The sequence below is a fragment of the Oncorhynchus nerka genome, linkage group LG9b (genome assembly GCF_034236695.1).
Source record: "Oncorhynchus nerka isolate Pitt River linkage group LG9b, Oner_Uvic_2.0, whole genome shotgun sequence".
Classification (NCBI taxonomy): Eukaryota; Metazoa; Chordata; class Actinopteri; order Salmoniformes; family Salmonidae; genus Oncorhynchus; species Oncorhynchus nerka.
Window position 1 is genome coordinate 50,929,968 of NC_088424.1, and position 27,552 is coordinate 50,957,519.

General features: G+C 47.2%; 1 protein-coding gene across 1 annotated transcript in view; it reads left to right on the forward strand.

Annotated features, from left to right (window-relative positions):
• usp33 (ubiquitin specific peptidase 33) overlaps positions 1-25,339 on the forward strand; it is a 121,128-nt gene extending 95,789 nt beyond the window's left edge. The window contains exons 18-23 of the mRNA XM_065013829.1: positions 2,465-2,634; positions 2,785-2,866; positions 4,240-4,348; positions 18,822-18,924; positions 24,107-24,175; positions 25,236-25,339. Coding sequence (XP_064869901.1) covers positions 2,465-2,634; positions 2,785-2,866; positions 4,240-4,348; positions 18,822-18,924; positions 24,107-24,175; positions 25,236-25,339 — 637 coding nt within the window. The remainder of the gene's footprint in view (positions 1-2,464; positions 2,635-2,784; positions 2,867-4,239; positions 4,349-18,821; positions 18,925-24,106; positions 24,176-25,235) is intronic.
• Positions 25,340-27,552: the final 2,213 nt, after the last annotated feature.

A 27,552-nucleotide genomic window follows, 5' to 3' on the forward strand; every position in this document is an offset into this window, starting at 1 on the left:
TTACTGTGCCCCCAGCCTCTAGTTACTGTGCCCCAGCCTCTAGTTACTATGCCCCCAGCCTTTAGTTACTATGCCCCAGCCCCTAGTTACTATGCCCCCCCTAGTTACTATGCCCCCAGCCCCTAGTTACTATGCCCCTAGTTACTATGCCCCCAGCTCCTGGTTACTATGCCCCCAGCCCCTAGTTACTATGCCCCTAGTTACTATGCCCCCAGCCCCTAGTTACTATGCTCCCAGCCCCCATGTTACTATGCCCCAGCCCCTAGTTACTATGCCCCCAGCCCCTAGTTACTATGCCCCCAGCCCCTAGTTACTATGCCCCCAGCCCCTAGTTACTATGCCCCCAGCCCCTAGTTACTATGCACCCAGCCCCTAGTTACTATGCCCCCAGCCCCTAGTTACTATGCCCCCAGCCCCTAGTTACTATGCCCCCCCTAGCCCTAGTTACTATGCCCCTAGTTACTATGCACCCAGCCCCTAGTTACTATGCACCCAGCCCCTAGTTACTATGCACCCAGCCCCTAGTTACTATGCACCCTAGCCCCTAGTTACTATGCACCCAGCCCCTAGTTACTATGCCCCTAGTTACTATGCCCCTAGTTACTATGCCCCCAGCCCCTAGTTACTATGCCCCCAGCCCCTAGTTACTATGCCCCCAGCCCCTAGTTACTATGCCCCTAGTTACTATGCCCCTAGTTACTATGCCCCCAGCTACTATGCCCCTAGTTACTATGCACCCAGCCCCTAGTTACTATGCACCCAGCCCCTAGTTACTATGCACCCAGCCCCTAGTTACTATGCCCCCAGCCCCTAGTTACTATGCCCCTAGTTACTATGCCCCTAGTTACTATGCCCCTAGTTACTATGCCCCAGCCCCTAGTTACTATGCCCCTAGTTACTATGCCCCTAGTTACTATGCCCCCAGCCCCTAGTTACTATGCCCCCAGCCCCTAGTTACTATGCCCCTAGTTACTATGCCCCTAGTTACTATGCCCCCAGCCCCTAGTTACTATGCCCCCAGCCTCTAGTTACTATGCCCCCAGCCTCTAGTTACTATGCCCCCAGCCTCTAGTTACTATGCCCCCAGCCCCTAGTTACTATGCACCCAGCCCCTAGTTACTATGCCCCTAGTTACTATGCCCCTAGTTACTATGCCCCCAGCCCCTAGTTACTATGCCCCCAGCCCCTAGTTACTATGCCCCCAGCCAGAGACCCTGAGGGGGGCTGAAACTGTGGACATATTTAAAATAGATCTTAAAACACATATTTTTAGCTTTGCTTTTCCTCTTAGTAGTTCAGTCATTCTTTAGTTTTAAAAAAAAATCTGTTTGTCTGGTAAATATTTCAGCTTTTATTTATTGTTTTTTATAAATTGTATTCCTGTAAAGCACATTGCGTTGCATTCCATGTCTGAAATATGCGGTATAAATAAAGCTTGATTTGAGGTGATGGTGGAGGATGAAGGGCACAACAACGGGCCTCAGGATCTCGTCACGGTGTCTCTGTGCATTCAAATTGCCATCAATAAAATGCAATTGTGTTCGTTGTCTGTAGCTTATTCCTGCCCCATACCATAACCCCACCGTTACCATGGGACACTCTGTTCACAACGTTGACATCACTAAACCCCTCTCCCACACGACACCATACACGCTGTCTGCCCATACCATAACCCCACCGTTACCATGGGACACTCTGTTCACAACGTTGACATCACTAAACCCCTCTCCCACACGACACCATACACGCTGTCTGCCCATACCATAACCCCACCGTTACCATGGGGCACTCTGTTCACAACGTTGACATCACTAAACCCCTCGCCCACACGACACCATACACGCTGTCTGCCCAGTACAGTTGAAACAGGGATTCATCCTTGAAGAGCCCACTTCTCCAGCGTGCCAGTGGCCATCAAAGGTGATCATTTGCCCACCGAAGTTGGACTTATTATCTAAAACCACGTTATTGTAGAGAAATTAACATTCAATTCTCTGGCAACAGCTTTGGTGGAGATTCCTTGCAGTCAGCATGCCAATTTGCACGCTCCCTCAACTTGACACATCTGTGGCATTGTGTTGCGTGACAAAACTGCACATCTTAGTGGCCTTTTATTGTCCCCAGCACAAGGCGCACCTGTGTAATGATCATGCTGCTTGATATTCCACACCTGTCAGGTGGATGGATTATCTTGGTAAAGGAGAAATGGTCACTAACAGGGATGTAAACAAATTTGTGCACAAAATTTGAGAGAAATCATATTTTGGTCAGTTTGTAACATTTCTGGGATCTTTTATTTCCGCTCATGAAACACGAGACCAACACTTAACATGTTGCATTTATATTTTTGTTCAATATAATTGTTTTCTGTAAGAAAGGAAGTTGCCAAGCCGTGGTACAGACCCCGATTTAGTGCCAATCTTAATTTCTTCAGTTTAGCGTTAATGATTGTGTTCCCCTCCAGGAAGAGCAACGAGGAGGCGCTGAAGGAGAGGAGGAGGGTGACCGGTCTACTGAACATGACAGAGCCCAGTCTGCTACAGTTCTACGTCTCCAGACAGTGGCTCAACAAGTTCAAGACCTTCGCTGAGCCTGGACCCATCTCCAACGACAACTTCCTCTGTTCACACGGAGGTGTGGAGATCGCTGAATCTGTCAATCAATCGAGGGCTTGTACTAGTCCGAGTCATTTCATCAATAGAAGTTGAGAGAAATGGAAATGTTATTGACTAAATGAAGCTCATAATGAAGTGGTTATAGTGTGGTTAAATGTTGTGTTATCAGGTGTGCCGCCTGCCAAAGCAGCGTTCATTGATGATCTGGTCGTGATGCTGCCTCAGAACGTGTGGGACCACCTCTACAGCAGGTAGATATTCTAATGAAGAGATAATGTCCTAACCTCTACAGCAGGTAGATATTCTAATGACGAGATAATGTCCTAACCTCTACAGCAGGTAGATATTCTAATGACGAGATAATGTCCTAACCTCTACAGCAGGTAGATATTATAATGAAGAGATAATGTCCTAACCACTACAGCAGGTAGATATTCTAATGAAGAGATAATGTCCTAACCTCTACAGCAGAGATAATGTCCTAACCGCTACAGCAGAGATAATGTCCTAACCTCTACAGCAGGTAGATATTCTAATGAAGAGATAATGTCCTAACCTCTACAGCAGGTAGATATTCTAATGAAGAGATAATGTCCTAACCTCTACAGCAGAGATAATGTCCTAACCTCTACAGCAGAGATAATGTCCTAACCTCTACAGCAGGTATATATTCTAATGACGAGATAATGTCCTAACCTCTACAGCAGGTAGATATTCTAATGAAGAGATAATGTCCTAACCTCTACAGCAGGTAGATATTCTAATGACGAGATAATGTCCTAACCTCTACAGCAGGTAGATATTCTAATGACGAGATAATGTCCTAACCTCTACAGCAGATATATATTCTAATGAAGAGATAATGTCCTAACCTCTACAGCAGATAGATATTCTAATGAAGAGATAATGTCCTAACCTCTACAGCAGGTAGATATTCTAATGAAGAGATAATGTCCTAACCTCTACAGCAGAGATAATGTCCTAACCTCTACAGCAGAGATAATGTCCTAACCTCTACAGCAGGTAGATATTCTAATGAAGAGATAATGTCCTAACCTCTACAGCAGGTAGATATTCTAATGAAGAGATAATGTCCTAACCTCTACAGCAGAGATAATGTCCTAACCGCTACAGCAGAGATAATGTCCTAACCTCTACAGCAGAGATAATGTCCTAACCTCTACAGCAGGTAGATATTCTAATGAAGAGATAATGTCCTAACCTCTACAGCAGAGATAATGTCCTAATCGCTACAGCAGAGATAATGTCCTAACCTCTACAGCAGAGATAATGTCCTAACCTCTACAGCAGAGATAATGTCCTAACCTCTACAGCAGAGATAATGTCCTAACCTCTACAGCAGAGATAATGTCCTAACCTCTACAGCAGAGATAATGTCCTAACCTCTACAGCAGAGATAATGTCCTAACCTCTACAGCAGGTAGATATTCTAATGAAGAGATAATGTCCTAACCTCTACAGCAGAGATAATGTCCTAACCTCTACAGCAGAGATAATGTCCAGGTAAACACCCATTAGAGATGCTGTATATGTTACGCCCAAGAGGCTGAAAGTCTGTGGTCACTGGTCAGGTCTGTTAGTAAGCTGTGATTGGTCTGTTCAGGTATGGAGGCGGGCCTGCTGTCAACCACCTGTATGTGTGTCACACGTGCCAGACGGAGATTGAGAAGTTGGAGAAGAGACGCAAGACTGAGTTGGACATGTTTGTCCGGGTAAGGAGAAATATGGTGGGAATGGCCTCTAACCTACAGTCGAAGTTGGAGGTTTGAGTCATTAAAACTCGTTTTTCAACCACTCCACATTTCTTGTTAACAAACTATAGTTTTTAGCAAGTCGGTTAGGACATCTACTTTGTGCATGACACAAGTCATTTTTACAATTGTTTACAGACAGATTATTTCACTTATAATTCACTGTATCACAATTCCAGTGGGTCAGAAGTTTACATACACTAAGTTGACTGTGCCTTAAAACAGCTTGGAAAATTCCAGAAAATTATGTCATGGCTTTTAGAAGCTTCTGATAGGCTAATTGACATAATGGGAATGGAGTGGCCATCACACAGCCCTGATCTCAATCCTATAGAAAATGTGTGGGCAGAACTGAATCAGTGTGTGCGAGCAAGGAGGCCTACAAACCTGACTCAGTTACACCAGCTCTGTCAGGAGGAATGGGCCAAAATTCACCCAACTTATTGTGGGAAGCTTGTGGAAGGCTACCCGAAACGTTTGACCCAAGTTAAACATTTTAAAGGCAATGCTACCAAATACTAATTTAGTGCATGTACATTTCTAACCCACTGGGAATGTGATGAAAGAAATATAAGCTGAAATCATTCTCTACTATTATTCTGACATTTCATTTTCTTAAAATAAAGTGGTGATCCTAACTGACCGAAAACAGGGAATTTTTTACCAAGATTAAATGTCAGGAATTGTGAAAAACTGATTTTAAATGTATTTGGCCAAGGTGTATGTAAACATCCAACTTCAACTGTATGTATGCAGTTTAAAAATCCAATCATTTTAAATCAATGGTAAACGGTGCACAAATTCTGATAACCTTCCCGAAATTCCCAGGATTACCTGCTTATTCCCTCCAGATTCCTGGAAATATTCCAACCAGGATTACCTGCTTATTGTGCTGCTGCTCCAGTTTCAACTGTTCTGCCTTATTATTATTCGACCCTGCTGGTCATCTATGAACATTTGAACATCTTGGCCATGTTCTGTTATAATCTCCACCCGGCACAGCCAGAAGAGGACTGGCCACCCCTCATAGCCTGGTTCCTCTCTAGGTTTCTTCCTAGGTTTTGGCCTTTCTAGGGAGTTTTTCCTAGCCACCGTGCTTCTACACCTGCATTTGCTTGCTGTTTGGGGTTTTAGGCTGGGTTTCTGTACAGCACTTTGAGATATCAGCTGATGTACGAAGGGCTATATAAATACATTTGATTTGATTTGATTTATTCCCTCCCTCCAGATTCCTGGAAATATTCCAACCAGGTTTTCTGGAAAACCTGGGAATTTCAGGATAGTTAACAGAAGTTTTCAAACCTAGTGGGGAATCAGAAGGCATCTTGTGTGTGAACGGGTATTCTCTGGTGTAATTAGTTAACCAGTCGATGAGGTGACTGTGCTGTAGCCCTAGAAATAGAAGGACTAGAATGGCGTCCCCATTCAAGTCAATGAGGTGACTGTGCTGTAGCCCTAGAAATAGAAGGACTAGAATGGCGTCCCCATTCAAGTCAATGAGGTGACTATTTGATTGGCTGTAGCCCTAGCAGAAATGGGTCTGAGACAGAGACAGGGGTCACTAGAGACAGATGGCGTCCCCATTCAAGTCAATAAACCACCCGAGGTGACAGATAAACCACCCGTGACTGGCTAGCCACCCGTAGAACACTGGAAGATAAACCACCCGACTAGACACACTGGCTACCCACATTCAAGTCAAGATAAACCACCCGAGACACACTGGCTACAGATAAACCACCCGTACTATAGACACACTTTAAACCACCCGATTGGGCTGACTACAGATAAACCACCTGCCACACTGGCTGATAAACCACCCGTAGACACACTGGCTGGCTACAGATAAACCACCCGTAGACACACTGGCTGGCTACAGATAAACTGGGTCTGTACTATAGACAGGCTAGATAAACCACCCGTGGGCTCAGATAAACATTAAGACACACTGGCTATGATAAACCACCCGTACTATAGACACACTGGCTACAGATAAACCACCCGGACCTGGTGGCTCAGATAAACCACCCGTACTACACACTGGCTACAGATAAACCACCCGTACTATGGCTAGACACACTGGCTGGCTACAGATAAACCACCCGTACTATAGACACACTGGCTACAGATAAACCACCCGTACTATAGACACACTGGCTGATAAACCACCCGTACAGACACACTAAAGATAAACCACCCGTACTATAGACACACTGGCTACAGATAAACCACCCGTACTATAGACACACTGGCTACAGATAAACCACCCGTACTATAGACACACTGACTACAGATAAACCACCCGTACTATAGACACACTGGCTACAGATAAACCACCCGTACTATAGACACACTGGCTACAGATAAACCACCCGTACTATAGACACACTGGCTGACTACAGATAAACCACCTGTACTATAGACACACTGGCTGGCTACAGATAAACCACCCGTACTATAGACACACTGGCTGGCTACAGATAAACCACCCGTACTATAGACACACTGGCTGGCTACAGATAAACCACCCGTACTATAGACACACTGGCTGGCTACAGATAAACCACCCGTACTATAGACACACTGGCTGGCTACAGATAAACCACCCGTACTATAGACACACACTGGCTACAGATAAACCACCCGTACTATAGACACACTGGCTACAGATAAACCACCCGTACTATAGACACACTGGCTACAGATAAACCACCCGTACTATAGACACACTGGCTACAGATAAACCACCCGTACTATAGACACACTGGCTACAGATAAACCACCCGTACTATAGACACACTGGCTACAGATAAACCACCCGTACTATAGACACACTGGCTGGCTACAGATAAACCACCCGTAGACACACTGGCTACAGATAAACCACCCGTACTATGGCTGGCTACAGATAAACCACACTGACACACTGGCTGGCTACAGATAAACCACCCGTACTATAGACACACTGGCTGGCTACAGATAAACCACCCGTACTATAGACACACTGGCTGGCTACAGATAAACCACCCGTACTATAGACACACTGACTGGCTACAGATAAACCACCCGTACTATAGACAGATAAACCACCCGTGACACACTGCTGGCTACAGATAAACCACCCGTACTATAGACAGATAAACACTGGCTGGCTACAGATAAACCACCCGTACTATAGACACACTGACTGGCTACAGATAAACCACCCGTACTATAGACACACTGGCTACAGATACACTGGCTACAGATAAACCACCCGTGACTGGGCTACAGATAAACCACCCGTACTATAGACACACTGACTGGCTACAGATAAACCACCCGTACTATAGACACTGACTGGCTACAGATAAACCACCCGTACTATAGACACACTGGCTGGCTACAGATAAACCACCCGTACTATAGACACACTGGCTACAGATAAACCACCCGTACTATAGACACACTGGCTACAGATAAACCACCCGTACTATAGACACACTGGCTACAGATAAACCACCCGTACTATAGACACACTGGCTACAGATAAACCACCCGTACTATAGACACACTGGCTACAGATAAACCACCCGTACTATAGACACACTGACTGGCTACAGATAAACACCCGTACTGACACACTGGCTAAACAGATAAACCACCTGGCTACAGATAAACTATAGACACACTGGCTGACTACCCGTAGATAAATAAACCACCTGTACTACTGGCTACAGATAAACACACTGGCTGGCTACAGATAAACCACCCGTACTATAGACACACTGGCTGGCTACAGATAAACCACCCGTACTATAGACACACTGGCTGATAAACCACCCGCTAGACACACTGACTGATAAACCACCCGTACTATAGACACACTGGCTGGCTACAGATAAACCACCCGTACTATAGACACACTGGCTACAGATAAACCACCCGTACTATAGACACACTGGCTACAGATAAACCACCCGTACTATAGACACACTGGCTGATAAACCACCCGTACTATAGACACACTGATAAACCACCCGTACTATAGACACTGACTGGCTGGCTACAGATAAACCACCCGATAAACACACTGGCTACAGATAAACCACCCGTACTACACACTGGCTACAGATAAACCACCCGTACTATAGACACACTGGCTGGCTACAGATAAACCACCCGTACTATAGACACACTGGCTAAACCACCACCCGGCTACAGATAAACCACCCACTGGCTACTATAGACACACTGGCTACAGATAAACCACCCGTACTATAGACACACTGGCTACAGATAAATCACACACTGGCTACAGATAAACCACTATGGCTAGACACACACTGGCTACAGATAAACCACCCTATAGACACACTGGCTGGCTACTAAACCACCCGTAGACACACTGGCTGGCTACAGATAAACCACCCGGCTACAGATAAACCTAGACACACTGGCTACAGATAAACCACCCGTACTATAGACACACTGGCTACAGATAAACCACCCGTACTATAGACACACTGGCTACAGATAAACCACCCGTACTATAGACACTGACTAAAGCTAGCACTGGGGGACGTGCCGTGCCCCCCTTGCAGCACTGGGGGACGTGCCGTGCCCCCCTTCCAGCACTGGGGGACGTGCCGTGCCCTCCTTCCAGCACTGGGGGACATGCCGTGCCCCCCTTGCAGCACTGGGGGACATGCCGTGCCCACACCCCCTGCTGGCACCTGCCACGTCTATTTCTATGGGCACAAACTGCTACCACCGTTGTAAGCAGAGAGAATATTTTGACATCCGCATTTTAAAGCAATATTTCTTTGCTATTCTATACATTTTCCCATGTCTGTGTACTCATGTGATATCAGAGTGACTCAAACATTACAACAATATCCAGTCCTGACATGACTAGGACACATTTTGGTTGAATGCATTCAGTTGTGTAACAGAGTAGGTATCTCCCTTCCCTATTTACACGCTATGTCTGAGAGCACTGGCCAAATTAAAAATAAAAATAAATTAATTTCTTTTTACGAGACTTGGGTGAGCGATGCGTCTTGCCATTTTGATCCGGCATCTACAAAATCACACTGATTGGCCCAAGGTGGGAGCTATAGTAATTAACTGAAATGTATGAGTCACACAAGAGGAAGAAGCAAAGCTAGCGGGATAACTGGGCCCAAAATCTGTCTTCTCTAGCAGGGCTTCACCAAAAACAGTGGAAAATGAATAACTATAAATAAAATTAATACATAACTACTTACTAATCATGGCCATAAGGCTGCCTCCCTGGCATTCACTTCCTTCTCCCACCTCCACATCTGAACCCTTCTGGGAGGGAGAGGAGCCCACAGCTGCAGTGTATTTTCTCACTCTCCATCACAAAGACTCCTACTCTCCAGGTGCTCTCATTTGTTGACTTCTGTAACCGTAATAGCCTTGGTTTTATGCATATTAACATTAGAAGCCTCCTCCCTAAGTTTGCTTTATTCACTGCTTTAGCACATTCTGCCAACTCTGTCTTAGCCGTGTCTGAATCCTGGCTTAGGAAAACCACCAAAATCCCTGAAATTTCCATCCCTAACTATAACATTTTCCGCCAAGATAGAACTGCCAAAGAGGGCGGTGTTGCAATCTACTGCAGAGTTCTGTCATCCTATCCAGGTCTGTACCCAAATAATTCAAGCTTCTACTTCTAAAAATTCAACTTTCCAGAAACAAGTCTCTCATCGTTGCAGCTTGCTATAGACCACGCTCTGCCCCCAGCTGTGCCCTGGACACCATATGTGAATTGATTGCCCTCCATCTATCTTCTGAGCTCGTGCTGCTAGGTGACCTAAACTGGGATATGCTTAACACCCCGGCCATCCTACAATCTAAGCTTGATGCCCTCAATCTCACACAAATTATCAATGAACCTACCAGGTACAACCCCCAAATCTGTAAACATGGTCACCCTCGTAGATATCATCCTAACTAACTCGCCCTCCAAATACACCTCTGCTGTTTTCAACCAATATCTCAGCGATGCCTGCATCTGTAATGGGTCTGCGGTCAAACGACCACCCCTCATCACTGTCAAACGCTCCCTAAAACACTTCTGCGAACAGGCCTTTCTAATAGACCTGGCCGGGGTATCCTGGAACGACATTGACCTCATCCCGTCAGTAGATGATGCCTGGCTATTCTTTAAATGTGCCTTCCTCACCATCTTAAATAAGCATGCCCCATTCAAAACATTTAGAACTAGGAATAGATATAGTCCTTGGTTTAACTCCATACCTGTATGCCCTTGACCAGCACAAAAACATCCTGTGGCGTTCTGCATTTGCATCGAATAGCCCCCGTGATATGCAACTTTTCAGGGAAGTTAGGAACCAGTATACACAGGCAATCAGGAAAGCTAAGGCTAGCTTTTTCAAACAGAAATTTGCATCCTGTAGTACAAACTCAAAAAAGTTCTGGGACACTGTAAAGTCCATGGAGAACAAGAGCACCTCCTCCCAGCTGCCCACTGCTCTGAGGCTAGGAAACAGTGTCACTACCGATAAATCCTCAATAATTGAGAATTTCAAGAAGCATTTTTCTACGGCTGGCCATGCTTTCCACCTGGCTAACCCTACCCCGGTCAACAGCCCTGCGCTCCCCACAGCAACTCACCCAAACCTCCCCCACTTCTCCTTCACCCAAATCCAGATGGCTGATGTTCTGAAAGAGCTGCAAAATCTGGACCCCTACAAATCAGCCGGGCTAGACAATCTGGACCCTCTCTTTCTAAAATGATCCGCCGAAATTATTGCAACCCCTATTACTAGCCTGTTCAACCTCTCTTTCATATTGTCTGAGATTCCCATAGATTGGAACGCTGCCGCTGTCATCCCCCTCTTCAAAGGGGGAGACACCCTGGACCCAAACTGTTACAGACCTATATCCATCCTGCCCTGCCTTTCTAAGGTCTTCGAAAGCCAAGTCAACAAACCTTACTGACCGTTTCGAGTCTCACCGTACCTTCTCCGCTATGCAATCTGGTTTCAGAGCTGGTCATGGGTGCACCTCAGCCACGCTCAATATCCTAAACGATATAACTGCCATCAATAAGACACAATACTGTGCAGCCATATTCATCGACCTGGCTAAGGCTTTCGGCTCTGTCAATCACCACATTCTTATCGGCAGACTCAACAGCCGTGGTTTCTCAAATGACTGCCTTGCCTGGTTCACCAACTACTTCTCTGATAGAGTTCAGTGTGTCAAATCGAAGGGACTGTTGTCCGGACCTCTGGCAGTCTCTATGGGGGTGCCACAGGGTTCAATTCTCAGGCCGACTCTTTTCTCTGTATACATCAATGATGTCGCTCTTGCTGCTGGTGAGTCTCTGATCCACCTCTACCCAGACGACACTATTCTGTATACCTCTGGCCCTTCGTTGGACACTGTGTTAACTAACCTCCAGACGAGCTTCAATGCCATACAACTCTCCTTCCATGGCCTCCAACTGCTCTTAACCTCTTGCTTCTACTCGGGACGCTTGCGTCCCAACTAGAGCTCTGGAAATGCAAATGCGCTACGCTAAATGCTAATAGTTAAAACTCAAACGTTCATTAAAATACACATGCAGGGTATCGAATTAAAGCTACACTCGTTGTGAATCCAGGCAACAAGTCAGATTTTTAAAATGCTTTTCGGCGAAAGCATGAGAAGCTATTATCTGATAGCATGTAACACCCCAAAAGACCCGCAGGGGACGTAAACAAAATAATTAGCATTTCGGCGTTACACAAACCGCACAATAAAATAGAAAACATTCATTACCTTTCACCATCTTCTTTGTTGGCACTCCTAGATGTCCCATAAACACTATTGGGTCTTTATTTCGATTAAATCGGTCCATATAAAGCCTAGATATCGTTATATGTAGACTGTGTGATAAACGAAAAAAACATTGTTTCAAAACGTAACGTCATTTTTTAAAATTCAAAAAGTCGACGATAAACTTTCACAAAACACTTCGAAATACGTTTGTAATGCAACTTTAGGTATTATTAAACGTTAATAAGCGATAAAATTCATCAGGAGGCGATGTAAAGATCATTAGCTGTCCGTCTGGAAAAATGTCCGGCTAGAAACTCAACGAAAATATCCGGTCCTAGACCTGAGGAGATACGGTGCCCTGCATGTGTTTGACCAAGAAAAAACTCGAAGGGAAATGACAAGACTCTAGACACCGTGTGGAAGCTGTAGGTACTGCAACCTCAGTCAATTAATTGTGGTTCACCTTTATCAATGGGTTCAAGTAGCGCATGGATATATTTTCCCATTTTCAGTGATCAGTTTTTCCTGTGCTTTTCGATGTAAATGCCGTTCTGGTAAAGCCACAGCAGTGATTTAACCAGTTTTATAAACGTCTGAGTGTTTTCTATCCACACAGACTAAGCAAATGCATATACTATATTCCTGGCATGAGTAGCAGGGCGCTGAAATGTTGCGCGATTTTTAACAGAATGTTCAAAAAAGTAGAGGGTAGGAGGAAGAGGTTAAATGCAAGTAAAACTAAATGCATGCTCTTCAACCGATCGCTGTCTGCCCGTCCAGCATCACTACTCTGGACAGTTCTGACTTATAATATGTGGACAACTACAAAAACCTAGGTGTCTGGTTAGACTAAACTCTCCTTCCAGACTCATATTAAGTATCTCCAATCCAAAATTAAATCTAGAATTGGCTTCCTATTTCGCAACAAAGCCTCCTTCACTCATGCTGCCAAACATACCCTCGTAAAACTGACCATCCTACCGATCCTTGACTTCGGCGATGACATTTACAAAATAGCCTCCAACACTCTACTGAGCAAACTGGATGTAGTATATCACAGTGCCATCTGTTTTGTCACCAAAGCCCCATATACCACCCACCACAGCGACCTGTACGCTCTCGTTGGCTGGCCCTCGCTTCATATTCGTCGCCAAACCCACTGGCTCCAGGTCATCTATAAGTCTTTGCTTGGTAAAGCCCCGCCTTATCTCAGCTCACTGGTCCCCATAGCAGCACCCACCCGTAGCACGCACTCCAGCAGGTATATCTCACTGGTCACCCCCAAAGCCAATTCTTCCTTTGGCCACCTCTCCTTCCAGTTCTCTGCTGCCAATGACTGGAACGAACTGCAAAAATCTCTGAAGCTGGAGACTCTTACCTCCCTCACTAGCTTTAAGCACCAGCTGTCAGAGCAGCTCACAGATTACTGCACCTGTACATAGCCCATCCAACTACCTCATCCCCATACTGTATTTATTTATTTATCTTGCTCCTTTGCACCCCAGTATCTCTACTTGCACATTCATTTCCTGAACATCCTACCATTCCAGTGTTTAATTGTTATATTGTAATTACTTTGCCACCATGGTCTATTTATTGCCTTCCCTCTCTTTTCTTACCTCATTTGCACATGCTGTATATAGATATTTCTACTGTATTATTGATTGTATGTTTGTTTATTCCATGTGTAACTCTGTGTTATGTGTCGAACTGCTTTGCTTCATCTTGGCCAGGTCACAGTTGTAAATGATAACTTGTTCTCAACTAGCCTACCTGGTTAAATAAAGGTGAAATTAAATTAAATTAAAAATATCCTGAAAAGACATCCGATGAAGTACAACATTAAACCAAAACATGAGCAAAGTAGAGTTGTAAACTTTCTGTAGACTCTAGACTCCCACACACTTTATCAAATTGCAAACGAGTCCAACCATTACTTTCACCATAACACGGGTATAATCATTACTTCAAAGAGTTCTGTTTTTGCAATGAAAACTACCGTTTCTATTGGACAACAAATGAAAACGCTGGTTTTCATTGCAAAACAAACATTTTGTGACTGTTTGGAGAAGTGATTTAAACCCCTATGTGCAATGACGCTAGCTAGCAAACTAGGCTAACGTTAAATAGGAAGTAAATCGCAATTAACCATGTAAGCTAACATTTTTGTCTGAACATTTATAACTTCTAATCCTGCTAAAGGCACGGGGCAGTTGCCTGCAAATCTGTTTTTTAAATCTGTATGCTGAAATTTATTTATTTATTTATTTTTTATTTTATTTCACCTTTATTTAACCAGGTAGGCTAGTTGAGAACAAGTTCTCATTTACAACTGCGACCTGGCCAAGATAAAGCATAGCAGTGTGAACAGACAACACAGAGTTACACATGGAGTAAACAATTAACAAGTCAATAACACAGTAGAAAAAAAAAATGGGCAGTCTATATACAATGTGTGCAAAAGGCATGAGGAGGTAGGCGAATAATACAATTTTGCAGATTAACACTGGGGTGATAAATGATCAGATGGTCATGTACAGGTAGAGATATTGGTGTGCAAAAGAGCAGAAAAGTAAATAAATAAAAACAGTATAAAAACAGTATGGGAATGAGGTAGGTGAAAATGGGTGGGCTATTTACCAATAGACTATGTACAGCTGCAGCGATCGGATAGCTGCTCGGATAGCTGATGTTTGAAGTTGGTGAGGGAGATAAAAGTCTCCAACTTCAGCGATTTTTGCAGTTCGTTCCAGTCACAGGCAGCAGAGTACTGGAACGAAAGGCGGCCAAATGAGGTGTTGGCTTTAGGGATGATCAGTGAGATACACCTGCTGGAGCGTGTGCTACGGATGGGTGTTGCCATCGTGACCAGTGAACTGAGATAAGGCGGAGCTTTACCTAGCATGGACTTGTAGATGACCTGGAGCCAGTGGGTCTGGCGACGAATATGTAGCGAGGGCCAGCCGACTAGAGCATACAAGTCGCAGTGGTGGGTGGTATAAGGTGCTTTGGTGACAAAACGGATGGCACTATGATAGACTGCATCCAGTTTGCTGAGTAGAGTGTTGGAAGCCATTTTGTAGATGACATCGCCGAAATCGAGGATCGGTAGGATAGTCAGTTTTACTAGGGTAAGCTTGGCGGCGTGAGTGAAGGAGGCTTTGTTGCGGAATAGAAAGCCGACTCTTGATTTGATTTTCGATTGGAGATGTTTGATGTGAGTCTGGAAGGAGAGTTTGCAGTCTAGCCAGACACCTAGGTACTTATAGATGTCCACATATTCAAGGTCGGAACCATCCAGGGTGGTGATGCTAGTCGGGCATGCGGGTGCAGGCAGCGATCGGTTGAAAAGCATGCATTTGGTTTTACTCGCGTTTAAGAGCAGTTGGAGGCCACGGAAGGAGTGCTGTATGGCATTGAAGCTCGTTTGGAGGTTAGATAGCACAGTGTCCAATGACGGGCCGAAAGTATATAGAATGGTGTTGTCTGCGTAGAGGTGGATCAGGGAATCGCCCGCAGCAAGAGCAACATCATTGATATATACAGAGAAAAGAGTCGGCCCGAGAATTGAACCCTGTGGCACCCCCATAGAGACTGCCAGAGGACCGGACAGCATGCCCTCCGATTTGACACACTGAACTCTGTCTGCAAAGTAATTGGTGAACCAGGCAAGGCAGTCATCCGAGAAACCGAGGCTATTGAGTCTGCCGATAAGAATATGGTGATTGACAGAGTCGAAAGCCTTGGCGAGGTCGATGAAGACGGCTGCACAGTACTGTCTTTTATCGATGGCGGTTATGATATCGTTTAGTACCTTGAGCGTGGCTGAGGTGCACCCGTGACCGGCTCGAAACCAGATTGCACAGCGGAGAAGGTACGGTGGGATTCGAGATGGTCAGTGACCTGTTTGTTGACTTGGCTTTCGAAGACCTTAGATAGGCAGGGCAGGATGGATATAGGTCTATAGCAGTTTGGGTCCAGGGTGTCTCCCCCTTTGAAGAGGGGGATGACTGCGGCAGCTTTCCAATCCTTGGGGATCTCAGACGATATGAAAGAGAGGTTGAACAGGCTGGTAATAGGGGTTGCGACAATGGCGGCAGATAGTTTCAGAAATAGAGGGTCCAGATTGTCAAGCCCAGCTGATTTGTACAGGTCTAGGTTTTGCAGCTCTTTCAGAACATCTGCTATCTGGATTTGGGTAAAGGAGAACCTGGAGAGGCTTGGGCGAGGAGCTGCGGGGGGGGCGGAGCTGTTGGCCGAGGTTGGAGATCAATCTAAAGATCGCCATCGCAGAATCTTCGCCGTCTTCCAAGTTGTTTACTTGGGAGGGTTCTATGATTCCAACTTTGTGGCCACAGTTATGGAAAGGCCTAACGTGTTTCGGCATGACAATGCCCCCGTGCACAAAGTGAGGTCCATACAGAAATGGTTTGTCGAGATCGGTGTGGAAGAACTTGACTGGCCTGCACAGAGCCCTGACCTCAACCCCATTGAACGCCTTTGGGATGAATTGGAATGCGGACTGCGAGGCAGGCCTAACATCAGTGCCCAACCTCACTAATGCCCTTGTGGCTGAATGGAAGCAAGTCCCTGCAGCAATGTTCCAACATCTAGTGGAAAGCCTTCCCAGAAGAGTGGAGGGTGTTATAGCAGCAATGTTCCAACATCTAGTGGAAAGCCTTCCCAGAAGAGTGGAGGCTGTTATAGCTGCAAAGGAGGACCAACGCCTATTATTTCCCATGATTTTGGAATGAGATGTTCGACGAACAGGTGTCCACATACATTGGGTCATGTAGCATGTATTTTTCGTAGCTTTCTGTTTACGACCACAAACCGATGCTAGCACGAAGACCGTACTCAACGAGCTGTATACAGTGCATTCGGAAACGATTCAGACCCCTTGACATCGGGTGCATCCTGTTTCCATTGATCATCCTTGACATGTTTCTACAACTTGGAGTCCACCTGTGGTCTATTCAATTGATTGGACATGATTTGTTAAGGCAGGTCGAGAGCTTCAAGTTCCTCGGTGTCCACATCACTAATGATCTATTTATGGTCCAAACACACCAACAGAGTCATGAAGACGAAGTCATGAAGACACGACAACACTACTTCTCCTCCGCAGGAGAATGAAAAGATTTGGGCCCTTAGGTCCTCAGAACGTTCTACAGTCCCGTCGTAAGCTACGTGGAATTTCTTTAAGAAGGTCAAGGATCATTTTGCCAATTGATTTTGAATTGAAGACCCCTTGAAGTATCGAAAATATATATAAAAAAAAATGAACATTTTTATTTGGCCTTAGTGCTATTAGCCCATATAAATAAACACATTGAATAATGAACAGATCGTCCCCACCAACAATAAAACATCTAAAGGAAGTTTGTTCTGAAGTGTCTGAGAGAGAGAAGAAAATGGTAATTTAAAAAATATATATATACATATATATATATATATATATTTAACCCCTTATTTTTGGCAATAAACAGTCTCCATTCATTGTAATTATTTTTTTTATTTTTTTTATTTAACTAGGTAAGTCAGTTAAGAACAAATTCTTATTTTCAATGACTGCCTAGGAACCGTGGGTTAACTGCCTTGTTCAGGGGCAGAACGACAGATTTTTACCTTGTCTGCTTGGGGATTCGATCTCGTTTCGGTTACTGGCCCAACGCTCTAACCACTAGGCTACCTGCCGCCCCTCCCCTCTAACCACTAGGCTACCTGCCGCCCCTCCCCTCTAACCACTAGGCTACCTGCCGCCCCTCCCCTCTAACCACTAGGCTACCTGCCGCCCCTCCCCTCTAACCACTAGGCTACCTGCCGCCCCTCCCCTCTAACCACTAGGCTACCTGCCGCCCCTCCCTCTAACCACTAGGCTACCTGCCGCCCCTCCCCTCTAACCACTAGGCTACCTGCCGCCCCTCCCCTCTAACCACTAGGCTACCTGCCGCCCCTCCCCTCTAACCACTAGGCTACCTGCCGCCCCTCCACTCTAACCACTAGGCTACCTGCCGCCCCTCCCCTCTAACCACTAGGCTACCTGCCGCCCCTCCCCTCTAACCACTAGGCTACCTGCCGCCCCTCCCCTCTAACCACTAGGCTACCTGCCGCCCCTCCCTCTAACCACTAGGCTACCTGCCGCCCCTCCCCTCTAACCACTAGGCTACCTGCCGCCCCTCCCCTCTAACCACTAGGCTACCTGCCGCCCCTCCCCTCTAACCACTAGGCTACCTGCCGCCCCTACACTCTAACCACTAGGCTACCTGCCGCCCCTCCCCTCTAACCACTAGGCTACCTGCCGCCCCTACACTCTAACCACTAGGCTACCTGCCGCCCCTCCCCTCTAACCACTAGGCTACCTGCCGCCCCTCCCCTCTAACCACTAGGCTACCTGCCGCCCCTACACTCTAACCACTAGGCTACCTGCCGCCCCTCCGCTCTAACCACTAGGCTACCTGCCGCCCCTCCCCTCTAACCAGTAGAGAAGAGAGCAGTAGATAAATTAATGTTGTAAACTAAGTGAAATTATGATCTTTCAATCTTCTTTCTTCCTCTACATCTCTCCCTCCACCCCCCTTTTTCCCCACCCATTCCCTCTTCTCTCCCTATCGCCTCCCCTCTCCCCCCCCACCAGCTGAACAAGGCGTTTCAGGAGGAAGAATCTCCAGTGGTCATCTACTGCATCAGCATGCAGTGGTTCAGAGAGTGGGAGAGCTTCGTCAAGGGAAAGGACAATGGTGAGTGGCTGGTTCAGAGAGTGGGAGGGCTTTGTCAAGGGGAAGGACAATGGTGAGTGGCTGGTTCAGAGAGTGGGAGAGCTTCGTCAAGGGAAAGGACAATGGTGAGTGGCTGGTTCAGAGAGTGGGAGAGCTTCGTCAAGGGAAAGGACAATGGTGAGTGGCTGGCTCAGAGAGTGGGAGGGCTTCGTTAAGGGAAAGGACAATGGTGAGTGGCTGGTTCAGAGAGTGGGAGAGCTTCGTCAAGGGAAAGGACAATGGTGAGTGGCTGGTTCAGAGAGTGGGAGGGCTTCGTCAAGGGAAAGGACAATGGTGAGTGGCTGGGCTTCGTTAAGGGAAAGGACAATGGTGAGTGGCTGGTTCAGAGAGTGGGAGGGCTTCGTCAAGGGGAAGGACAATGGTGAGTGGCTGGTTCAGAGAGTGGGAGGGCTTCGTCAAGGGAAAGGACAATGGTGAGTGGCTGGTTCAGAGAGTGGGAGGGCTTCGTCAAGGGGAAGGACAATGGTGAGTGGCTGGTTCAGAGAGTGGGAGGGCTTTGTCAAGGGAAAGGACAATGGTGAGTGGTTGGTTCAGAGAGTGGGAGGGCTAAAGCACTGGGAGTCCCTGTCCCCTAGCTGTGACCTCAGGACAAGTTGTAAATGTTTCACTTCACTACACTGTAGTGGTCTGTCTTCCTCTGGTTGTTGTTGTTCCACTGAAGTGGTCTGTCTTCCTCTGGTTGTTGTTCCACTGTAGTGGTCTGTCTTCCTCTGGTTGTTCCACTGTAGTGGTCTGTCTTCCTCTGGTTGTTGTTGTTCCACTGTAGTGGTCTGTCTTCCTCTGGTTGTTGTTGTTCCACTGTAGTGGTCTGTCTTCCTCTGGTGGTTGTTCCACTGTAGTGATCTGTCTTCCTCTGGTTGTTGTTGTTCCACTGTAGTGGTCTGTCTTCCTCTGGTGGTTGTTCCACTGTAGTGATCTGTCTTCCTCTGGTTGTTCCACTGTAGTGGTCTGTCTTCCTCTGGTTGTTGTTCCACTGTAGTGGTCTGTCTTCCTCTGGTTGTTGTTGTTCCACTGTAGTGGTCTGTCTTCCTCTGGTTGTTGTTCCACTGTAGTGGTCTGTCTTCCTCTGGTGGTTGTTCCACTGTAGTGGTCTGTCTTCCTCTGGTGGTTGTTGTTCCACTGTAGTGGTCTGTCTTCCTCTGGTGGTTGTTGTTCCACTGTAGTGGTCTGTCTTCCTCTGGTTGTTGTTCCACTGTAGTGATCTGTCTTCCTCTGGTTGTTGTTCCACTGTAGTGATCTGTCTTCCTCTGGTGGTTGTTCCACTGTAGTGGTCTGTCTTCCTCTGGTGGTTGTTGTTCCACTGTAGTGGTCTGTCTTCCTCTGGTTGTTGTTGTTCCACTGTAGTGGTCTGTCTTCCTCTGGTTGTTGTTGTTCCACTGTAGTGGTCTGTCTTCCTCTGGTGGTTGTTGTTCCACTGTAGTGGTCTGTCTTCCTCTGGTTGTTGTTGTTCCACTGTAGTGGTCTGTCTTCCTCTGGTTGTTGTTCCACTGTAGTGATCTGTCTTCCTCTGGTTGTTGTTGTTCCACTGTAGTGGTCTGTCTTCCTCTGGTTGTTGTTGTTCCACTGTAGTGATCTGTCTTCCTCTGGTTGTTGTTGTTCCACTGTAGTGGTCTGTCTTCCTCTGGTGGTTGTTGTTTCACTGTAGTGATCTGTCTTCCTCTGGTTGTTGTTCCACTGTAGTGGTCTGTCTTCCTCTGGTTGTTGTTGTTCCACTGTAGTGATCTGTCTTCCTCTGGTGGTTGTTGTTCCACTGTAGTGGTCTGTCTTCCTCTGGTTGTTGTTCCACTGTAGTGATCTGTCTTCCTCTGGTTGTTGTTGTTCCACTGTAGTGATCTGTCTTCCTCTGGTGGTTGTTCCACTGTAGTGGTCTGTCTTCCTCTGGTTGTTCCACTGTAGTGATCTGTCTTCCTCTGGTTGTTGTTCCACTGTAGTGATCTGTCTTCCTCTGGTGGTTGTTGTTCCACTGTAGTGGTCTGTCTTCCTCTGGTGGTTGTTGTTCCACTGTAGTGGTCTGTCTTCCTCTGGTTGTTGTTGTTCCACTGTAGTGGTCTGTCTTCCTCTGGTGGTTGTTGTTCCACTGTAGTGGTCTGTCTTCCTCTGGTTGTTGTTGTTCCACTGTAGTGGTCTGTCTTCCTCTGGTTGTTGTTCCACTGTAGTGATCTGTCTTCCTCTGGTTGTTGTTGTTCCACTGTAGTGGTCTGTCTTCCTCTGGTTGTTGTTGTTCCACTGTAGTGATCTGTCTTCCTCTGGTTGTTGTTGTTCCACTGTAGTGGTCTGTCTTCCTCTGGTGGTTGTTGTTCCACTGTAGTGATCTGTCTTCCTCTGGTTGTTGTTCCACTGTAGTGGTCTGTCTTCCTCTGGTTGTTGTTGTTCCACTGTAGTGATCTGTCTTCCTCTGGTGGTTGTTGTTCCACTGTAGTGGTCTGTCTTCCTCTGGTTGTTGTTCCACTGTAGTGATCTGTCTTCCTCTGGTTGTTGTTGTTCCACTGTAGTGATCTGTCTTCCTCTGGTGGTTGTTCCACTGTAGTGGTCTGTCTTCCTCTGGTTGTTCCACTGTAGTGATCTGTCTTCCTCTGGTTGTTGTTCCACTGTAGTGATCTGTCTTCCTCTGGTGGTTGTTGTTCCACTGTAGTGGTCTGTCTTCCTCTGGTGGTTGTTGTTCCACTGTAGTGGTCTGTCTTCCTCTGGTTGTTGTTGTTCCACTGTAGTGGTCTGTCTTCCTCTGGTGGTTGTTGTTCCACTGTAGTGGTCTGTCTTCCTCTGGTGGTTGTTGTTCCACTGTAGTGGTCTGTCTTCCTCTGGTTGTTGTTGTTCCACTGTAGTGATCTGTCTTCCTCTGGTTGTTGTTGTTCCACTGTAGTGGTCTGTCTTCCTCTGGTTGTTGTTCCACTGTAGTGATCTGTCTTCCTCTGGTGGTTGTTGTTCCACTGTAGTGGTCTGTCTTCCTCTGGTGGTTGTTGTTCCACTGTAGTGGTCTGTCTTCCTCTGGTGGTTGTTGTTCCACTGTAGTGGTCTGTCTTCCTCTGGTTGTTGTTCCACTGTAGTGATCTGTCTTCCTCTGGTGGTTGTTGTTCCACTGTAGTGGTCTGTCTTCCTCTGGTGGTTGTTGTTCCACTGTAGTGATCTGTCTTCCTCTGGTGGTTGTTGTTCCACTGTAGTGGTCTGTCTTCCTCTGGTGGTTGTTGTTCCACTGTAGTGGTCTGTCTTCCTCTGGTTGTTGTTGTTCCACTGTAGTGATCTGTCTTCCTCTGGTGGTTGTTGTTCCACTGTAGTGGTCTGTCTTCCTCTGGTTGTTGTTGTTCCACTGTAGTGGTCTGTCTTCCTCTGGTTGTTGTTCCACTGTAGTGGTCTGTCTTCCTCTGGTTGTTGTTCCACTGTAGTGGTCTGTCTTCCTCTGGTTGTTGTTCCACTGTAGTGGTCTGTCTTCCTCTGGTGGTTGTTGTTCCACTGTAGTGGTCTGTCTTCCTCTGGTTGTTGTTCCACTGTAGTGGTCTGTCTTCCTCTGGTTGTTGTTGTTCCACTGTAGTGGTCTGTCTTCCTCTGGTGGTTGTTGTTCCACTGTAGTGATCTGTCTTCCTCTGGTTGTTGTTGTTCCACTGTAGTGATCTGTCTTCCTCTGGTGGTTGTTGTTCCACTGTAGTGGTCTGTCTTCCTCTGGTTGTTGTTGTTCCACTGTAGTGGTCTGTCTTCCTCTGGTTGTTGTTCCACTGAAGTGGTCTGTCTTCCTCTGGTTGTTGTTGTTCCACTGTAGTGATCTGTCTTCCTCTGGTTGTTGTTCCACTGTAGTGGTCTGTCTTCCTCTGGTGGTTGTTGTTCCACTGAAGTGGTCTGTCTTCCTCTGGTTGTTGTTCCACTGTAGTGATCTGTCTTCCTCTGGTTGTTGTTCCACTGTAGTGGTCTGTCTTCCTCTGGTTGTTGTTCCACTGTAGTGGTCTGTCTTCCTCTGGTGGTTGTTGTTCCACTGTAGTGATCTGTCTTCCTCTGGTGGTTGTTGTTCCACTGTAGTGATCTGTCTTCCTCTGGTGGTTGTTGTTCCACTGTAGTGGTCTGTCTTCCTCTGGTGGTTGTTGTTCCACTGTAGTGATCTGTCTTCCTCTGGTTGTTGTTGTTCCACTGTAGTGATCTGTCTTCCTCTGGTTGTTGTTGTTCCACTGTAGTGATCTGTCTTCCTCTGGTTGTTCCACTGTAGTGGTCTGTCTTCCTCTGGTGGTTGTTCCACTGTAGTGGTCTGTCTTCCTCTGGTTGTTGTTGTTCCACTGTAGTGGTCTGTCTTCCTCTGGTGGTTGTTGTTCCACTGTAGTGATCTGTCTTCCTCTGGTTGTTCCACTGTAGTGGTCTGTCTTCCTCTGGTTGTTGTTGTTCCACTGTAGTGGTCTGTCTTCCTCTGGTTGTTGTTGTTCCACTGTAGTGATCTGTCTTCCTCTGGTGGTTGTTCCACTCCACTGTAGTGGCCAGTGGATGGTAGTAAATTCATGTAGAATGACAAATGCCTTTTCGACTAATGTTTAGCTCATAATACAAATGGTAATCTAATCTTTATATTAAATGGAATACACAAATGTAGTATTTAAGGAATGTAGTATTTAAGGAATGTAGTATTTAAGGAATGTAGTATTTAAGGAATGTAGTATTTAAGGAATGTAGTATTTAAGGTATTTAAGGAATGTAGTATTTAAGGAATGTAGTATTTAAGGAATGTAGTATTTAAGGAATGTAGTATTTAAGGTATTTAAGGAATGTAGTATTTAAGGAATGTAGTATTTAAGGAATGTAGTATTTAAGGAATGTAGTATTTAAGGTATTTAAGGAATGTAGTATTTAAGGAATGTAGTATTTAAGGAATGTAGTATTTAAGGAATGTAGTATTTAAGGAATGTAGTATTTAAGGTATTTAAGGAATGTAGTATTTAAGGAATGTAGTATTTAAGGTATTTAAGGAATGTAGTATTTAAGGAATGTAGTATTTAAGGAATGTAGTATTTAAGGAATGTAGTATTTAAGGTATTTAAGGAATGTAGTATTTAAGGAATGTAGTATTTAAGGAATGTAGTATTTAAGGTATTTAAGGAATGTAGTATTTAAGGAATGTAGTATTTAAGGAATGTAGTATGTGTAATACCTGCTGTGCCCTCCTCTCTGGAAGATCCACCAGGACCGATCGATAACTCTAAGATCGCAATCAACAAGAACGGCCATCTAACACTCAAACAAGGTAAGAGCCTGACACTGTCAATTAACTCTCTGAATTAGAAATGGAATTGAGCCCAACCTAACTTGCTGGGTTGTCCTGCCAGGACTAGATGGTTATTATTATGTCCTCAGGGTGAGTCTTAACTGCTTTTGGACTCTGGGGACATTATTAGGACTGTTATGATAATGACTTCAGGTTAAATGTGTCTGTCTCTACAGGAACTGACTCTGGGCAGGTTATAATGACTTCAGGTTAAACATGTCTGTCTCTACAGGAACTGACTCTGGGCAGGTTATAATGACTTCAGGTTAAACATGTCTGTCTCTACAGGAACTGACTCTGGGCAGGTTATAATGACTTCAGGTTAAACATGTCTGTCTCTACAGGAACTGACTCTGGGCAGGTTATAATGACTTCAGGTTAAATGTGTCTGTCTCTACAGGAACTGAACTCTGGGCAGGTTATAATGACTTCAGGTTAAATGTGTCTGTCTCTACAGGAACTGAACTCTGGGCAGGTTATAATGACTTCAGGTTAAACATGTCTGTCTCTACAGGAACTGACTCTGGGCAGGTTATAATGACTTCAGGTTAAACATGTCTGTCTCTACAGGAACTGACTCTGGGCAGGTTATAATGACTTCAGGTTAAACATGTCTGTCTCTACAGGAACTGACTCTGGGCAGGTTATAATGACTTCAGGTTAAACATGTCTGTCTCTACAGGAACTGACTCTGGGCAGGTTATAATGACTTAAGGTTAAACATGTCTGTCTCTACAGGAACTGACTCTGGGCAGGTTATAATGACTTCAGGTTAAACATGTCTGTCTCTACAGGAACTGACTCTGGGCAGGTTATAATGACTTCAGGTTAAACATGTCTGTCTCTACAGGAACTGACTCTGGGCAGGTTATAATGACTTCAGGTTAAACATGTCTGTCTCTACAGGAACTGACTCTGGGCAGGTTATAATGACTTCAGGTTAAACATGTCTGTCTCTACAGGAACTGAACTCTGGGCAGGTTATAATTACGAGGCAGGTTGAGTTTGTATAACCCATGTTTCTGTGCTGCCTCTCTAGGGGCTGACTCTGGGCAGATCTCTGAGGAGACCTGGAACTTTCTCCACTCCATGCACGGAGGGAGGTCCGGTGACACGGTCCGACATGTCGTCTCTCACCCCTGAACCGGAGGTTATCCTGCAGTCCGAGGAGAAGATGGAGGTGGAGACGACGCTCCAGTTTAACACTACCTAGTCAACAACACCAACAGGAAACCCCCAACGCCAGCCCCGAGGACAAGCCCCCCAACGCCAGCCCCGAGGACAAGCCCCCAACGCCAGCCCCAGGACAACCCCCAGGTTATACGCCAGCCCGAGGACAACCCCCAACGCCAGCCCGAGGACAACCCCCCAACGCCAGCCCGAGGACAACCCCCAACGCCAGCCCCGAGGACAACCCCTACAACGCCAGCCCTGGGCAGGACAACCCCCAACGCCAGCCCCAGGACAACCCCCCTGGGCCAGCCCCGAGGACTTAAGGTTAACAACCCCCAACGCCAGCCCGAGGACAACCCCCAACGCCAGCCCAGGTTACAACCCCCCCACGCCAGCCCCAGGACAACCCCCAACGCCAGCCCGAGGTTACAACCCCCAACGCCAGCCCCGAGGACAACCCCCAACGCCAGCCCTACAGGACAACCCCCCAACGCCAGCCCCGAGGACAACCCCCCAACGCCAGCCCCTAGGACAACCCCCCAACGCCAGCCCCTGAGGACAACCCCCCAACGCCAGCCCGAGGACAACCCCCAACGCCAGCCCGAGGACAACCCCCAACGCCAGCCCGAGGACAACCCCCAACGCCAGCCCGAGGACAACCCCCAACGCCAGCCCCGAGGGACAACCCCCCAACGCCAGCCCCCAAGGACAACCCCCAACGCCAGCCCCGAGGACAACCCCCCAACGCCAGCCCCGAGGACAACCCCCCAACGCCAGCCCCGAGGACAACCCCCCAACGCCAGCCCCGAGGACAACCCCCCAACGCCAGCCCCGAGGACGCCAGCCCCGAGACAACATAAATATCCCCAACGCCAGCCCCGAGGACAACCCCCAACGCCAGCCCCGAGGACAACCCCCAACGCCAGCCCCGAGGACAACCCCCACCAACGCCAGCCCCGAGGACAACCCCCCAACGCCAGCCCCGAGGACAACCCCCCTTCCCAACGCCAGCCCCGAGGACAACCCCCACCAACGCCAGCCCGAGGACAACCCCCCAACGCCAGCCCCGAGGACAACCCCCAACGCCAGCCCCGAGGACAACCCCCCAACGCCAGCCCCGAGGACAACCCCCCAACGCCAGCCCCGAGGACAACCCCCCCAACGCCAGCCCGAGGACAACCCCCCCAACGCCAGCCCCGAGGACAACCCCCAACGCCAGCCCGAGGACAACCCCCCAACGCCAGCCCCGAGGACAACCCCCCTTCCCAACGCCAGCCCCGAGGACAACCCCCCAACGCCAGCCCCGAGGACAACCCCCCAACGCCAGCCCCGAGGACAACCCCCAACGCCAGCCCCGAGGACAACCAACGCCAGCCCCGAGGACAACCCCCCCAACGCCAGCCCCGAGGACAACAACAACTAAAAGCCTTTTTTTTTTTGCACTTTTTTTTTTTTTTTCAAAAGCATTCGATCAAACGACCCCTTTAACCTTGACCTCCACAACATGACGTCTCTTCTTGACGATTGGACAGAAGGAATAAACTTGTCTGAAAATGATATGACAGTCATGTTTGTACATAGATGTATAAATATCTCATTTCTATTAGCACTGTAAAATAATGCGTGGAAACGGCGTCCGGTTGTTTCCGGAACTAAACGGCGCCCGGTCGTTTCCAGGACTAAACGGCGTCCGGTCGTTTCCAGAACTAAACGGCGTCCGGTCGTTTCCAGAACTAAACGGCGCCCGGTCGTTTCCAGGACTAAACGGCGCCCGGTCGTTTCCAGGACTAAACGGCGCCCGGTCGTTTCCAGGACTAAACGGCGCCCGGTCGTTTCCAGGACTAAACGGCGTCCGGTCGTTTCCAGAACTAAACGGCGTCCGGTCGTTTCCAGAACTAAACGGCGTCCGGCCGTTTCCAGAACTAAACGGCGTCCGGTCGTTTCCAGAACTAAACGGCGTCCGGTCGTTTCCAGAACTAAACGGCGTCCGGTCGTTTCCAGAACTAAACGGCGTCCGGTCGTTTCCAGAACTAAACGGCGTCCGGTCGTTTCCAGAACTAAACGGCGTCCGGTCGTTTCCAGAACTAAACGGCGTCCGGTCGTTTCCAGAACTAAACGTTGTCCGGTCGTTTCCAGAACTAAACGTTGTCCGGTCGTTTCCAGAACTAAACGTTGTCCGGTCG